Below are 15,295 nucleotides of genomic sequence, written 5' to 3'. Positions count from 1 at the left end.
CCCTTGACATTCTTCTACCCAGAGTATGAGGGAAAGAAAACATCCCCACAGGTCTACGTGAGGGACGTGATCAGACGCCAACAGGAGTTGAACGACTTGTGTAGACGAAACACTCAGCAGGCACAGGCAAGGCAGAGGAAAAGATTCGACAAGAAAGCAGCTGGTGCAAAGGCTTACTCGGTGGGAGACTACGTATGGGTATTTCAGAACGTTATACCACCGAAAGGGACAAAAAAGCTTCTGAAGAAGTGGAGGGGACCCTTCATGATTACAGAGGTGCACCAAGAGGGACGCTTTTATAGACTGAGTACTGGCCGAGCCGCCCACTACGAGAACATCAAGCCACACAATCCATCGACAGAAGACTGGTGTATACCTGCAGACATGGAAGAAGGGGATTATCTAATGATGGATCCTGCTTGTGAGGTCAATGAAAAAGGCACCAGGGAGAAGAACGATGGAAACGAAGTCGTAGAGGAAGGTACGGATACACCATTGGACCTGGATCCAAACGAACAGATCGAAGCGGACGATGAAACCTTGCCCTACGCAGAGGAAGATTGGCAGGATTCCGAACAGACAGAGGTTCCCAAGAACATGGAACCAGATCTTCCGTTCACGATGCAGACTCGTCAGAAAGACGGGACGAGACTAAGAAAGAAATACAATCCTTACGGTGACGACTTTGTAGTGGATAGGATAGATCTAAAGAAAATAGTGGAGGAAGTAGTGGGTTTAGAGGAAATAACAGTGTCACAGGACATTGACATAGTCGATGATCACAACGATGAGTGGGTTGACGACTGGTCGAAACCCGAGGTGGAGTTCGACGATGAGCAACAGCAGTCAAATGAACAAGACCTGACGAACCTGCGTGTCTTAGAGTGGCTGAACGAAATGACATCAGACCCTGAAAAGACCAGCGTTACGATTCAAGACGTAGATCGCGAAAGCGCGAAATACATTAAGACCGAACGAGATGATCCTTCCTGGGCTGCCCAGGAAGGACAACTTCTCATTCCAGCTTCTAATCTTGACTTAATACCCGGTATGCGATCGACGGGGACGCCGATGGATATTTTTGTCCGGGGAGTGGGGGTAGGACTTACCCACACTGAAAACTTGATAATAAAAAAATTGAGAATAGCAAGAGAAACAGGAAACTTAGAAGCAGAAACAGGTGAAGAACCTAAGAAACCTGACATAGGCAGGGTAGTTGAGTCATATTTTAATTTACCAAATGAATATTCGAGTAACATAATACTAACAGACAGTGATTTCATACTCACAAACAGAACATGTGCGGTAGCTATCACCGCAGACATGAGTTTTAGGACGGCGCTAGCGGCAGATTTTAAGAGGGAATATAAAAACGTGGAATTCCTTTGGAAGCAAAGACCAGGGATAGGGGGCGTAGCAGCCTTACCCCCGGCGGTGTCGCAAATACCGGGAAAGTACTTATGCTTCCTGGTAACGAGGGCGACAGAGAAGCAACACGTGGACCCAGAAAATCTAGTCTTGTCTTTGACGAGGCTGAGGGACTTCCTTGTGGAAATGGACGTGAAGGAGCTTTCGCTTCCAGTGTACGATCCAAATAGAGGAAGACTGCATCCTCGGGAATTGTACGCGCTTGTACACGTGATATTCTCTGATACGAACATACAAGTATATCTACATAAGAAATATTACTTAAGTATAGGCTGAATGATGTGCGAGAGGGTGTTAGGCCAAAGGACCAAGTTGCATGTAATATGTGATATGTGTGTTATGTTAGGTTATGTTATGTGTTAGGTTATTAAGATCATGGGTAAGTAGGGGTTAGTGACCATGAACAACTAGATGACGATCTTGGGAATAGATCCAAAGTTTGGATTGTCCAATCTTAGGTCGAATTCCAAAATTTTAGAAACCAATTGATTTTAATAAATTTTAGGATAAATATCTTTTTATCTGAACTGTCTTTAAGCAGATTTTAACGATGTATGTTAAGGTGAAATTGACAAGTGTGACATTCGTGATTTCTTTTCTAGATCCTGATTGATCATTTAATTGCTCACTTGAGTCAAAACTTGAAATCGAAATCAAATTAAATTTGGAGAAGAACAGTATGGATAATTTCAACCTGGATGAATTGATGGACCTGGCAGAGGCATATGTAGGACCGATGGTAGATGCGATCTATCGTCGGCTGATCGAACGAGACTTCGCTCTGGAGGACCCAGAGGTGGTCATGTTGCTGACCGCCCTGATTAACATCTTGGGGCACGACAACCGTGGGGACCGCCCCACGGAAGTCCTGTTGATGGCAGCATATGGAGAAAGAGGAGTACTAGACCGCCCGAACATGAGAGTGATGAGGTGGAGAAACGGGGCTCTCTCAGGGAGTGACTTGGCGAATGAGCCTGGGTTGGGAAGTTCTAGGACTTACCAACCAGGTGAGATGCCAATGCCCTCCAAGCCCAAACCTGGGCTGACGAGAGTGCATCAGGAGATGAACAGTGAAGCGACCTCGTCTGGTTCACCACTGAGAGTAGCTGTGCCACCAAAAGGGGCGAGAGTAACACAGAAGGTTCAGACGAACCAAACCATACAAGATCTGGACGAGATGAACGATCAGTTGAGAAGTACGAAGAAGGAGTTAGACGATATGACGAAGACCATGCTGGCGATGGAGGAAGACCGGGACATGTGGAGAAAGTTGTTTGAAGACTGCAACAAAAAGCAGGGTCAAGAGATCGAACGCTTAAGGCAGGAATACAAAGAGCGATCGGAGCAGGTGGCGTTGACGACGTCCATTGAGAAAGTGATACCTGCAAGGGATATTCCTCGTGGGCAGTCCCCGATGGAGCTCTTGACACCTCGAGAAATGAGTCAAACAACGGAGACACGGCTTCCAGCAGAGACGAACCGAGTAACAATCCCGGATCCTAGTGACACCTTGGGTGATCCCGTCGTAGAACAGACAGTGAGAAAACTGATAGAGACCGCTGGACGATTGGTCGCTAACAAGAATGCACCAGGTTCCGGGGTGACTGCACCCTATGGAACGATTGACGATACGGGCAGAGTACAACTCTCCCAGACAATAATCAGACAAGGGATAAGTGACGTGACGCCACTCAGGGGGAGTTCGAAGATCACAGAGAGAAAAGTAAGGAAGATGCCAGCGAAGAAAGTGTCTCGTGTAATGGACGTGCAGAAGAATAATCAATTAAAGTATAATTTCACGGGAGTTCCGGAGACAGATCCGAGAGCCTGCTTCAATCGAGCTACCTGGAGCCCGGCTGTGAACCTGCAGCAACCACCACTCGGGACATCTCACCTGATATTGGGAGACAGCTTAGTCCGAGTGCTAACGAATTTGAGGACCTCATGGGTCACCACGGTGATGGCCTTTGGAGGCGCGACAATTGCCCAATTATACCGGATGGTGGAGCTGATGAATCCCGGGAGGATACCCAGTGTGATGATATTAGTTGGGACGAATGATATCTCCAGAGGATCAGACGAGCAGGAAGCACAGTGGGAATCAATGATGGTGTGTTTGTTCACCACTCTCTGGCAGAAGTTCAGTTGCGCGGTACTGACCGTTTGCACGGTGCCAATGAACGCAAGAAACCTGACAGCATCAGGAAGAAGGCACAACGAGGGAGTCATGAGATGGAACAACATCATAAGAAACCTAGCAAATCGAAATGCCGGAAGAATGATCCTTATGGACATTGAACACGAATTGAGAGCCATGGAGCAAGCCAGACTGACTTCGGATGGCATCCACTTTGACACCATCGAGGGACAAGCTTGGTTGAATCGAGTCTTCCAAGAACGGTTGGACGAGTTAGAAGCAGAACTCTCTGACACAGGAGTACTGAAGGAAGAGGGAACGGTGAATGATACGGTGATCACTACCTTTGTGCCTCCTAACCTGGAAACGCGTTTGGGTACAGTCCCAGCCGCAATAAATTACCGGCAACAAAGCTCCAGCGAATCAGGTCGAAGAACTGACGTGCAGGATCGGTTGGGAGAAGCACCGACGAGGAGGACAATTCATCCTAGGAGAAGGATAGGACCCGTCAACCAACCAAACGAAGGAGTAGCAGGCACGTCCAGATCAGACACTAGATCGGAGACAACGAGTAGCAGTCGAGAAGAGAGACCGAACAGAGGCTCATTGTTATGGTCTAGACCCATGCCGTCTCCCTGGCACATATACAAAGAAGAACTGATGAAGCTGGACCTGCAGAAAGTAAGCTTCATCGAAGATGCAAGGAGGATGCTAAATGGAGCGACGCTATCCGTCAGCAGATTATACTCAATAACCGGCGTAGACTGGTTGATAGCCGCTAGCATAAATTTCAGCTCCACGACAGCCTTAAGATTTGCTGACTTGGAAGGACTGCCCTCCAATAACACAATGGGACCTGTGAATGCAAGACCGTTGCAGGATGTCAGATTGAACCATGAGGAGAGGAATCGTGAGGAAAGGCCAGGAAGATTCCTGACGGCGAGAGCGCCAATTGGACAACGCGTGAAGATATTCAAGCAACTGACGACACCACCTAGTCATGTGAAGGAGAGAGTATACCCAAAACAAGTGAACCAAGATGGTGATGCCCAGAGATATGGCGGATTGACGGCAATAAAGAAAGATGAGAGCATCTTCGCCGCCTACGACAAAGCAGAAATGAGAAAGGCCAAGATCATGGTAGTAGCGAATTCAGAGTTCGTGTACACCTCTAAGTCTTTGTTTTGGCCGGACGTCATAATGCTGGCCGCAGTTGACCTAGACCTATTGCAATCAGTGTCATTGGCTATAGGGGTACAGAGGCAGACAGAGATGAACCCGATAACGATTGTGTTTGCTGGCATCAATGACCATCTACACAGTAGAGGTTTTCTGAGCAGGCTCAGAGATCCTGCAACAGCAGAAAACGCAGTATGGCCCGCGATAAAAGACATCCTGGAGTCAATGGGTGAAATGGTAGACGCGACAAAGGAGGGAACATTCAACAAAGTGGCGTTGAGAGTAGTATTTGCGTTGTCTCCGGGATATGCATATCTCCCGGATGGACTGAAATTTGTGTATGCAATGGTAGCCTTACTTTCGGAGGGAAAATATGATGTGATCATATCAGCCCCGAATTGCATGATAGAAATGGAGAACCTGAGGCCACTTAAGGCTGAACTGCCTGCAGTATGGTCAGATATCTCAAACGCGATGAGAGGGTTCAAGGACCACGCGCTACACATGTTGGTATTGGACGAAGTGCTGGGGTTGGAACTGTCCAACTTCAGTCGGCAACTCAAACTGAAACCAGGAATAGATGACGACCATCGAGTGATTACGGCAATGTCCAACGACTTGTGGTTCCGAGCAATGGAAGTGGCGAGTGAAGACACGAGAAGAAAGAATTCACTGGAGACGAGAGCTCATCTGGAAGCGATGGTGCTGAGAACCAAGCCGGAAGCAAACCAGTGGCTACACCTGAATCCGAGAGTAGCGGCATTGGGTGCAGATGCTTTTCAGCAAGGCCCAGTAATGATCACTAAGATATACGCCTACTTGTTGAAGGAGGTGAACCTGGCGGAAAATGCCGGAGAAAAGACAGCTGAGTTCGTGAACAGAATGTGTCAGATTACTCTGGAAACCTTCTGGACCCAGGAAGTGAAAGGACAGGAGGGATTTGAAAGGACAGACAGCATGCTAGAAGGGTTGGGAGCCGGATGGACCGCGTCCTTCTTGGCAAAAGTCTACCCGAAAGTATCGCACTACTTGATAAAGGAATTCCTCCAAGCGGTAGTGAAAGTATCGATAGTGGAATTAATAGCCCTGTTTGTAACATTTGGAGCGGAGAATTTCGTGAAAGGACCGGTGATACTGCTTACGGATGGAATACAGAACCTGCGACTAGATGGACTTTTGACGTTGATCGCAATAACCCACGGAAACTTGGGAGGGCTGATGAAACTGGCACGTTGTCCAGAGCAGATGAAAGAGAGAGTGAGGAATCTGGATATGAAGAAATCCACAGACTCGTGGAACAAAATAAGAGACCTGAGACACACTCTTATCCAGTATCTCTTGCAGCAAAATCGCTTTGGAACCGGAGAAGACGAGACAATTGAAAGAGAGGAAGATGTTAGACGACATGTTGGAGGCATGCCGCTGTTAACAGATTTGAGCTTAGCTATGAGAATCGATCCCTTGGCACTGATCAGAGGAGTCACGGAGTTCGTGACAGTGATCTATGGACCAGCAGTCACCTTTGCGTTCCCTGACGTTAAAGTGGAAGCATATAGGAGGTCGGTGTTGCACCTGAACCTCATATCGGCAGTGGACGGTAGTACACTGAACTGGTGTGAGCAGCACGCATTGCGAGAGCTCATGAGTGAAGATCTGTTATTTGCGAAAATATCGGAGCCAGAGATGACAGTCATCAATTTTGACGATCACTTCTGTGACCGCATGGGAGAAGTAGAAAGAGGGCACATCGAGGTGTTTCCAAAGCTTTGGAATCTGAGGCCCTATGACAAAACGAATGGCGAAATGACCAGAGTGCCTCGTCTCACAGCAGCGTATCACAAGGTGAGAGAAGAGACGAAGGACTGGGGCGATTACAAGAAGCTACCCGAAGCAATCCCCGAATTCCCTCTGATAAGAAGGATGTTGCTCGGAGCAGTCTCCGTAGTACAAACTCCTAGGTTGAGAGCATTCGAAACCAATGAAAGGAGAGTAGGGAATTTCTCGGCGACGATGGATCCATACTTCGTGGGGAGAAATGCCGCCGTGTTACAGTACACACGATTTGCGTACACGGATCAAGCGACGAGAAGGCGAATAAGCAGCGCCGCTACTCCCAAGCCTGAAGGATTTGATGAGGAATGGAGACGACTAGGCTCAGCTCCAATGAGGATGAGAGGCAGGACTGAATTGCCTGAAGCCTCAGTAATCCTGACTAGTGTGAGAAAAGAGATGAAAGTTGCGGGAATATTGCAGACGAGAATTTTCCTAGCACCCTTCGGCTGCGAAGAAACTAAAGTGGTCCATGGAGAAGAGGAAGATAAATCAGCCGGTACATTGCTCATACCGAGATTCCAGGAAGAAGCTGATGATGACAAACAAGGACCATCGAACTCGAATGGGGACAAGTCAGAAGGAGATGACGGACAGGGTGGAAACCGTCAGACGGAAGAACCCATGCAACAAGATCAAGCTGGTGGGGAGGACGACAGGGCATCGACAGGAGGAACATCCAGCCTGGATTTCAATATCTTCAGTGATCTTGAGAATAATGCAGACACGTTGGAAACGACTGAGCCAGCGGATGAAGGCATCTCGACACTGGAACCTCCGTCAGCCTTTGAGGAGATGAAACGGAACTTGCCGGAGAGCAGCTCTCCTGGCAATACAAGAAATAACGATCAGAGAATCCTCATGGAATCACCTCGGAGGAGAAGAATAGAGGCCTCAGCCAGAGTACCTTTCTTGGGAACGCTACCCGAAGAAGAATGGGAAGTACATCACCGGGACCACGAGAGTAGGACGGGATGTAAGCTGGACAGAGTGGCGTTCATGGAAGAAGTCTGGACTGTGATTCAGAGCTATGGGACCCAGTCCATTCTCAAAACAGGTCTCAATCAACCCTTGATGAGAGAAGTACTTGACAAGCTTGATGAGTGTGAAGGGAGACTGAGTGAGTTATTGATCGACTCAGCCACTGATGAGAGTGAAGCGAATTCTCCCATCAAGATGACACCGCAGGACAATGAAGGAGAGGTGGTGTACCTGTCAAGGACCAGGAGAGGAACGATGCGATCGAAAATGGTGATTGATAAAATCAATGCGATGAAAATGAAGTTAGGCAGCAGAGTGATGCCGAGGAGGATTGGAAAGACGAAAGTGGATTCGGAAATATCGATGAAAGCTGGTAACTCAGCGAAAAGAAAACGAGTTGAGGAAGTCATGGATTTGGGGCAAGGTGATTACCAATTGTCTGGCACAGATAGAATATTAACTGATATAGCGATGGTGCCACCCATTCTCATGGCGGGGTTAAAGTCAACCGGTTATAAATCCAAAAGGGGTGACCGCACTCTGACTGGAGCGACTTTAGAAATGGAAATACTCAGTCAATGTGGAGAGAGTAAAATGAGGGACTTCAAGCCATCTCCAATGAATCATGGAAAGGGAAGTGTTGCAGGACAACTAACACCAGTGGAATACAACAGACTGACAGTGTCTGAGACAGTGTCGATAGATGAACCCACCGGTGGATACATGGAGATGTTGGAATACCGAAACTCGGCTAGAGGGCATGTAATGGCCCTGGAAGAGGAAAAAGCCATGGAGGGTTATCTGGAAACAATGTTGCAAGGCACCACCCTCAAGCAGAAGGCGTACGGAACTTTGGCGTCGTCTGACGTACAGGCGGAGACGATCGAGCAGTTGGTGAGCCTTCCATGGAAAGCAGTAGTATTGAGGTATTTCGAAGAGGAAATGAGGACTACGCCAAGAATACATGCTCTCGTGGCAGTACCTTACGTAAGGACAGAATTACAACTCAGGCTCGCCTGGTGCATGATGGGACTGACTAGCGAAGAATATGATTCGGGAGAAAGGAAGAGATCAAAGGAGGAAAAAGTTTTCCTTATGACGAATCTGAGGGATCTGATAGTCCAGGAGGGAGCAGCAGTAGCGTGTGCAAAGCGGAGAGACGCTCTCTGTTTCATTCGATTCCTGATAGAGCAGATTTCAGTACCTGCATTAAGCACTTGTGTTAAAATGTTGAAGGAAGGCGATGAGCGAACGAAAGCCATGTTCTTACTAGCAATGCTGGATATGCAGCAAAGTAAACCGATGAGGGTGAACATGAAAGAACCTGAAGAACTGGAACCCATGAAAAAGATAGACGAGATCAGGAGATTCTCAAACAAGGAGTTGAGGCTCACTAAAGAATCTATGGGAGCATTGCCAAAATCCAGTGAATACTGTGGACCGATCAAGAAGAAGTCCTATAGCTATGTGTCCGGGATTATAGGGATAGCATACAATCCTTTCCTGAGTGAAGACATACGTGATTGCTTCTTTGATTATGAGCAGGCGGTGTTACTAAGATTCTGGACGTCCAGAATTGTGACGACTAAGAGCGTTAACAATCCACAGGCCAAATTGGGATTGGTCTTGGAAGAAGAGGTGACTGCACCTTCAGTGCCAAAATCCGACAAGAGAGTGGAATTTGGGTTGGGGTTCTCAGATGAATTACTGAGAACGAGCTTGATGGCAGTGTGGGAATTGATGAAGCCATCGTGGTGTCCTAGTCCCAACGCTGACTCAATATTACGGGCGACACAGGACGTACAGAGGGAACTGAATGTGGACTGTAACCTGCGTGACCTCAACATCATATATAATGTGATGATAACAGCCTCTAAGAGCAACGGAGAAGATAGAGTGGAGTTGCCTGGCTGGGGACCAGAAGACTGGGTCAAACCTGGTAGCTGTCTGGCGGAAGTCTGTGGACTAGAGGGTCACGTTTGTGGAAGTCTAGACTGTGTGAAAACCCTGGAGAAACAACACAAGCAGTTGACGGTATTGTTTGGAAATGTAGTGATGAAAGCAAGAACGGAAACGGAACTGATAGCAGATTGCCATGGAGGAACCGATGTGAATCTAGTGACAGCACTAGGATTCTACAGCATGTTTGGTTCTTTAGAGTCACTATTGAATCTAGAACAGAAACATGAGATGGTCACAGCCATCAGCGTAGAGGTATTCCCAGGAGTTCTGCAGACTGAGCAGAAGTATATAGGAAAATGGAGGGAAGCAATCGAAACGGAGATGAACATCAGACACAGCGAAACTTATTGTAGACCATCAGGAGCACGATATTTGGTGGGTTCAACGTTGGCTCCAATGTGCAAGAGCAGATACCCTGTACATTTCGTGGCTGTGGACGTGAAGAGCACAAGAACGATCGTGGATCAAGCTTTTTCAGTGCCGAAGTGCGTGAGGTTGGCAAGGATGTCTGAAAAGTCTTACGAGTTACTGTGTAAGATTTTCTCAGCAGTTCCAGAAAGAACCAAAGAAGAGTTGGAGTCAATACTAGGAAAGAAATTCATGGGATATGTGAGCGGGAACTTCAGTGACTTTGAAAAACAGAAACAGAGAGGATCAACTGTCACAGATTACAATGCAGTAGATGAGAATGATGAAATCCACCGAGTGATGATGGAAGTGGAACCATTGCTGGAAGCTTCGGGAAAACGTAATTGGAGGAGCATCATGTTGACGCATGATGAGTTTCCTTGCCACTGCTTGCTGCAGACCTGGTGGTATCCCAAGCGTAGTAATCTGGTGTTGATCTGGGACTCTGGAGAGCTGCTCTCCATGGGTTTACCAGATTCATCACAGCCCATAACAATAGTGATAGTGGGAGTTATGATGGCGATACGATGGCTGGAAGCTCATGTGAGAGAAAATAATAGACAGGAAGCACCGACGAGAGAACAATTGCAGAAATTAGATTGTCTAAAAGATTTAGATCTTTTTGAGACAATGTGCAAAGTTCTAAACATTCCGATGGAAGTGAAGAAGATATGGGCAAGAAAACGATTGATGCCATGGTTCAGAGCTAACATGACTGCATGGTTGTACGAGTATGCGAAAAAGCATATGTCGAAACATGGCAGAGTGTACAGTGAATATCAGCTGGACATTGGGGCAGGAGCTTTCAAGCGAGCTTTCGTGACCCATCGGAATGCAGTGACCACCGCTGTGAAAAGAATTTCCAGGACGAGCGAGCGTAGTGGAAATGAGAAGGCAGAGATGCTGAAAGAAGATTTGGAGAGAAACGTGACGTTGTGTCTCCACAACAGCTTCTGTAGAAACAGAGAATCAAACGTGGATCCCCTACCTTGCTGTAAACAGAGGGTGGAAGAGCAGAAGTGTTGGAGGACGGCTTCCAACAGCGTCAGGATAGTCAATGACGTGCTACAAGACACGGAGACCGAGAGTGCAGAGTCAGCGTCACAGGAGGAGGAAATGGAGCATTGATGAATGGTCGAGAAAACAAGAGGCAACAAGAAAGAAAATTAGAAGAATTTAGAAGTTTTAGAACTTCTAAACGACGAAAAAAGAAGAGAACAAAGGGATGATGAAGAAAAGTTAAAACTCAAAATTGTTTTATGTGTGTGAAAAACTCAAATGAGAAACCAAGCAACCAAGTTGTAATTGAAAACTGAAACATTTAAGTTGAGTTTGGAAATTGTTGCATTTATAAATTTGCATTTTGGTTTTAGTTGAAGTGGCTTTAGAGACACTCACTTATTATTTATTTAGAAAGGCTTGAGGGAAGAGTATATTTAAATATTCCAGCCTGCATGATTGTTTTTAATCACTTAGGAAGACTGATCACTTTGTGGTGACATGAAAAACTTGAGTAACTTCTTGAGGAGGGAGGTTGTTGCATTGTTCTTTCTAACCACAAAGTTCCTTAGTTTTAATATTCAGGACAATAAACAAGCAAGATTTCCGAAGGGAAGGAGCATAGTAGGATAATTTTAGCTTGTTGGTTGGCAGGACTGTCCTGCAAGCCAACACCTTTTAAATCTAGGAGAAAAAGTTTCAATCGGGATATTGACACTGGAAGTCAGAAAATATGTTTTATCTTAAGTCATATCCTCAATGTGCAGATTAATGAAAGAATTTGAAGGCTATAGTGATGTAGGATGATGCCATTTATATTCTGCAGTGAGTCGATGTGACGTAGGTAAAAGTAATTTCGTGCATTTTGTAAATTCTGTTCGATGACACTGTAACCACTTAGAACATTGCGCGATTCAATGAGGACATTGACCGGACTGTCCGGGGAGTATGTGACATTCGACCAGAATGGCCAAAATGCAGTCTCTGCAGAATTCGGTATTTTAGCAGCAAGCCTTCCGAATTGGCGATTTAGAACGGATAAGGACGTTATTTGAACGATTAGCCAAACGGTGAAGGCTAGAAGATTCTGGAATTCTAATTTTTAAAAATTCGAATTATGACGTCATATTTCTGGGAAACGTCAGAAACGGCCATTTTTAGCTAAAAGAGCAAGAAAAAACAGAACAACTTTTATCTGCGATTACGAACAGTACGAAATCGAGACTAAAAAACTACAACGAACTACCGAACAGCAGAGGACGTTCCGAGTTGCAACTATTGTGCTGTTACAATAGTTGCAAGGCCGTTGCGAGCAACGGTGAAGGGTAAAACCCAGCCTTCCGAGTTATTGTGAACTGGATATTAAGAAGCTTGATTCACCGGATTCAAGAATCAGGAAGGGTCTCGGGACGTGGACTTTTATGAACTCATATTGAATTTTAGTATCCGTCATGTCCTGACTTGAATTTAATTAAGATCTTAATTCGTTTTGACAAGAATGAGGAGCTAGAAGTAGGGGGGAAAGGGTTGATCCATCTTCGATGGAGATGATGATTTTTATCTACTGAACAAAAACAATAGTAATATAATAAGTAGTAGCCCTGTTTTTAGGAGTGACCTCGTGGTCTGGGGATACTGAGACCCAGCCATGAGCTCACTATTTTTGCATGTAATCTAGTTAATTTGAGCGTTCTGGTCGAAGCCGGAGAACAGTAACGTTTTTGTCAGCCTGATGTAAGAAAGACCACCGAAAAGTACTGGCTTGGTAGAGACGGTGAAAAACATGCAAAGCTCTGTTTAGACGCTAGCCAGTCGTCTTAAGACTTAGTTTTGTTATCCGTCGATATGTATCTTCCGGGCGAATGTTACATTGACCGAAGCTGAAAGGCGTAACGTTTTTGTCGATCCGATGTTAGAAAGACCAACGAAAGTTCTGGCTTGGTAGAGACGGTGAAAAGCATGTAAAGCTCTGTTTAGACGTTGGCCAGTCGTCTTAGGACTTAGTTTTATTTTCCGTCGATATGTATCTTCCGGGCGAATGTTACACAGAGAATCTCCCTGGCAATACAGATTGCGAAGGCCGCTTGCGTACTCGGAACAATAAATGACAAAATAACTTTCGACGAAATTTTTTACTTGTAACACTTGTATATTATATTATCTCGTGTCGAGTTGCGTGTTCTTATTGAAGAAACGTAACCCGTATCGATTTTAATTGAAAAGGACTTAAACACTTGTCATCTTCTTTTATCATTATCACTTCCATATCTAGAAAATTCCAAGGATTTTGACTGGAATACATGATGAAGGGACTCATGACTGTAACCTCGGTTACTATGATACTTTTGACCTTCTGATTACCTTTAGAAAAAAAAATAAAAAAATTGATAATTGACAAAGCTTGAGCAAACAATTCAATTAATTGACAATCTTTTCAAGTAATTGACTTTTTGTCTACCAATTGACTTTTACCAACCCCTGCGGCTATTCTGCTTATCTATTTAGCCCCCTGAAATGTTCATCTAAATTTGATTTCAGAAGACAAATGGAAGACGAAATAGCTGTTGCACCGTCTGTTCCAACGTACGGAAAAGAACCGGCTCGCTTTCAATTAGACAATGAAATAGGCGAAACTTACATGATCGGATCTGATGTTGGACAGTATCTTCGCTTATTCCGAGGAGCGTTATACCGCAAATATCCTGGAATATGGCGACGTATGGTTACCTCTAATGAGCGCAAAATTCTAGCCGAAGCTGGCTTAATAGGATCAGGGGGAGCATTGAATATAACTCTCGTCAAAGCTTCAGAAGTAGACGAAATTTTGACAGGAAGTGGCGAAAAGTATAAGAATTCAGGTCCGGTGTCAACGCCATCTCTGGCTGAAACTCCAAGTAAACCAGAGGCAACTACAGTTACCAGCACTTCTACTCCGGCTGCTAGTGGTGGGCGAAGTAGCAAGAGAGGATTGAGTAGTGCTCATTCTTCATCCTATGGCCAAAATGTGCCTAATACTTCACATCACCTCGACGCCGTTCCCTGTTCGACACCTATTAACAGAAACCGAATCGGATCAAGAAGTAAGAGGAACTATCCTCTATGTATCGATGATACAGATGCCGATTCTTTTATAGAAAACAGCAAACGCGAGGAAGTTTTAGTTCCCATTCGATTAGATTTGGAAATTGAAGGACAGAAATTACGCGATTGTTTCACGTGGAACAAAAATGAGCAGTTACTTACACCGGAGATGTTTGCGGAAATCCTATGCGAAGATTTAGATCTAAACCCTCAAGCATTCATTCCAGCAATAGCGCAAAGTATGCGCCAGCAAATCGAAGCGTTTCCCACCGAACATATTTTAGAAAACCAAACGGATCAGAGGGTGAAAATTAAATTAAACATTCATGTTGGAAATATTTCTCTTGTAGACCATTTCGAATGGGATATGGCTGAGCCTTTGAACTCCCCAGAAGAATTCGCAATGAAACTTTGCTCTGAAATCGGACTTGGAGGCGAGTTCGCGACAGCAATAGCTTACAGTATCCGAGGTCAACTATCGTGGCACGCTAGGACCTATGCGTTTAGTGAAGATCCTTTACCAGTTGTAGAAGTAGTTCTTAGAAATAGACATGAAATTGATCAATGGGGACCAACTATGGAGACTTTGACTGATGCGGAAATGGAGAAGAAAATTAGAGATCAAGATAGAAATACTAGAAGAATGAGACGATTGGCGAATACTGGAGCTTCATGGTGATGTATTGTCTCGATAAAAGCCGATAAGTCTAAATCTTAGTTTCTTAAACGAACATCGATGATTTATGACTGATTGTTTGAGTTGTTACACTTGTTCATACACCAAGGAATCGATTAAAACTGCTGCTAAAAGTGCACTGGCTTTTTGCAAAATATGATGCATGCAAGAAATTTGTATATAAAATCTGCAAGTTGATGTATAAATTTTATCCTGAATCATACGCTAGGAGAAGGAACGAGATAAGTTGCCCGGGTTTTTGACCTCAACTATTGTCTAATGTGTGTGAAATTATAGCTGGTAGATTGTTGTTTTTGTTTTGTATTCGACTCCTAAGTTTAGTTGCATCAGTTGCGTTGTTTAAACTGTTTTATTTTACTTGTGCAATTTATGTCTCCTTGACCTTAATTTAATCTCAATTTCAAAATTTTCTGTCCGTTTTTTAATGTATATAAAAACAGGCAAAAATCTGTAGGGTTTTGAATTCTAAAAATGGAAGAAAATGTCTAAGCTTTGAAGGTAGTCCAAAAAAAGCAGCAGAAAGTTTCACAAGCAAGAAGCTGCTTAAAGCTCGTGGCCACCCCATATTTTTTTGAACAAATTGAAGCAACTCG

The 15,295-nt window shown here is 45.0% G+C and overlaps 2 protein-coding genes across 2 annotated transcripts in view; one reads left to right on the top strand and one right to left on the bottom strand.

The window, feature by feature from the left end:
* Positions 1-15,295, bottom strand: part of LOC134855191 (uncharacterized) — a 623,579-nt gene that overhangs the window by 322,934 nt on the left and 285,350 nt on the right. The window lies entirely within an intron of this gene.
* Positions 13,467-15,107, top strand: LOC134855235 (SWI/SNF-related matrix-associated actin-dependent regulator of chromatin subfamily B member 1-like). The gene has a single exon (XM_063871697.1). It carries the CDS (start codon positions 13,470-13,472, stop codon positions 14,682-14,684), a length of 1,215 nt encoding a protein of 404 aa, XP_063727767.1. The 5' UTR covers positions 13,467-13,469; the 3' UTR covers positions 14,685-15,107.

The sequence above is a fragment of the Symsagittifera roscoffensis genome, chromosome 10, assembly GCF_963678635.1.
Source record: "Symsagittifera roscoffensis chromosome 10, txSymRosc1.1, whole genome shotgun sequence".
Classification (NCBI taxonomy): domain Eukaryota; kingdom Metazoa; phylum Xenacoelomorpha; order Acoela; family Convolutidae; genus Symsagittifera; species Symsagittifera roscoffensis.
The sequence above is the reverse complement of the archived record's forward strand: the minus strand, read 5'-3'. Positions and strand labels throughout refer to the sequence as shown.

Coding starts and splice junctions, on each gene's coding strand:
- LOC134855235 (XM_063871697.1), top strand. CDS start 13,470: ATGGAAGACGAAATAGCTGTTGCACCGTCTGTTCCAACGTACGGAAAA.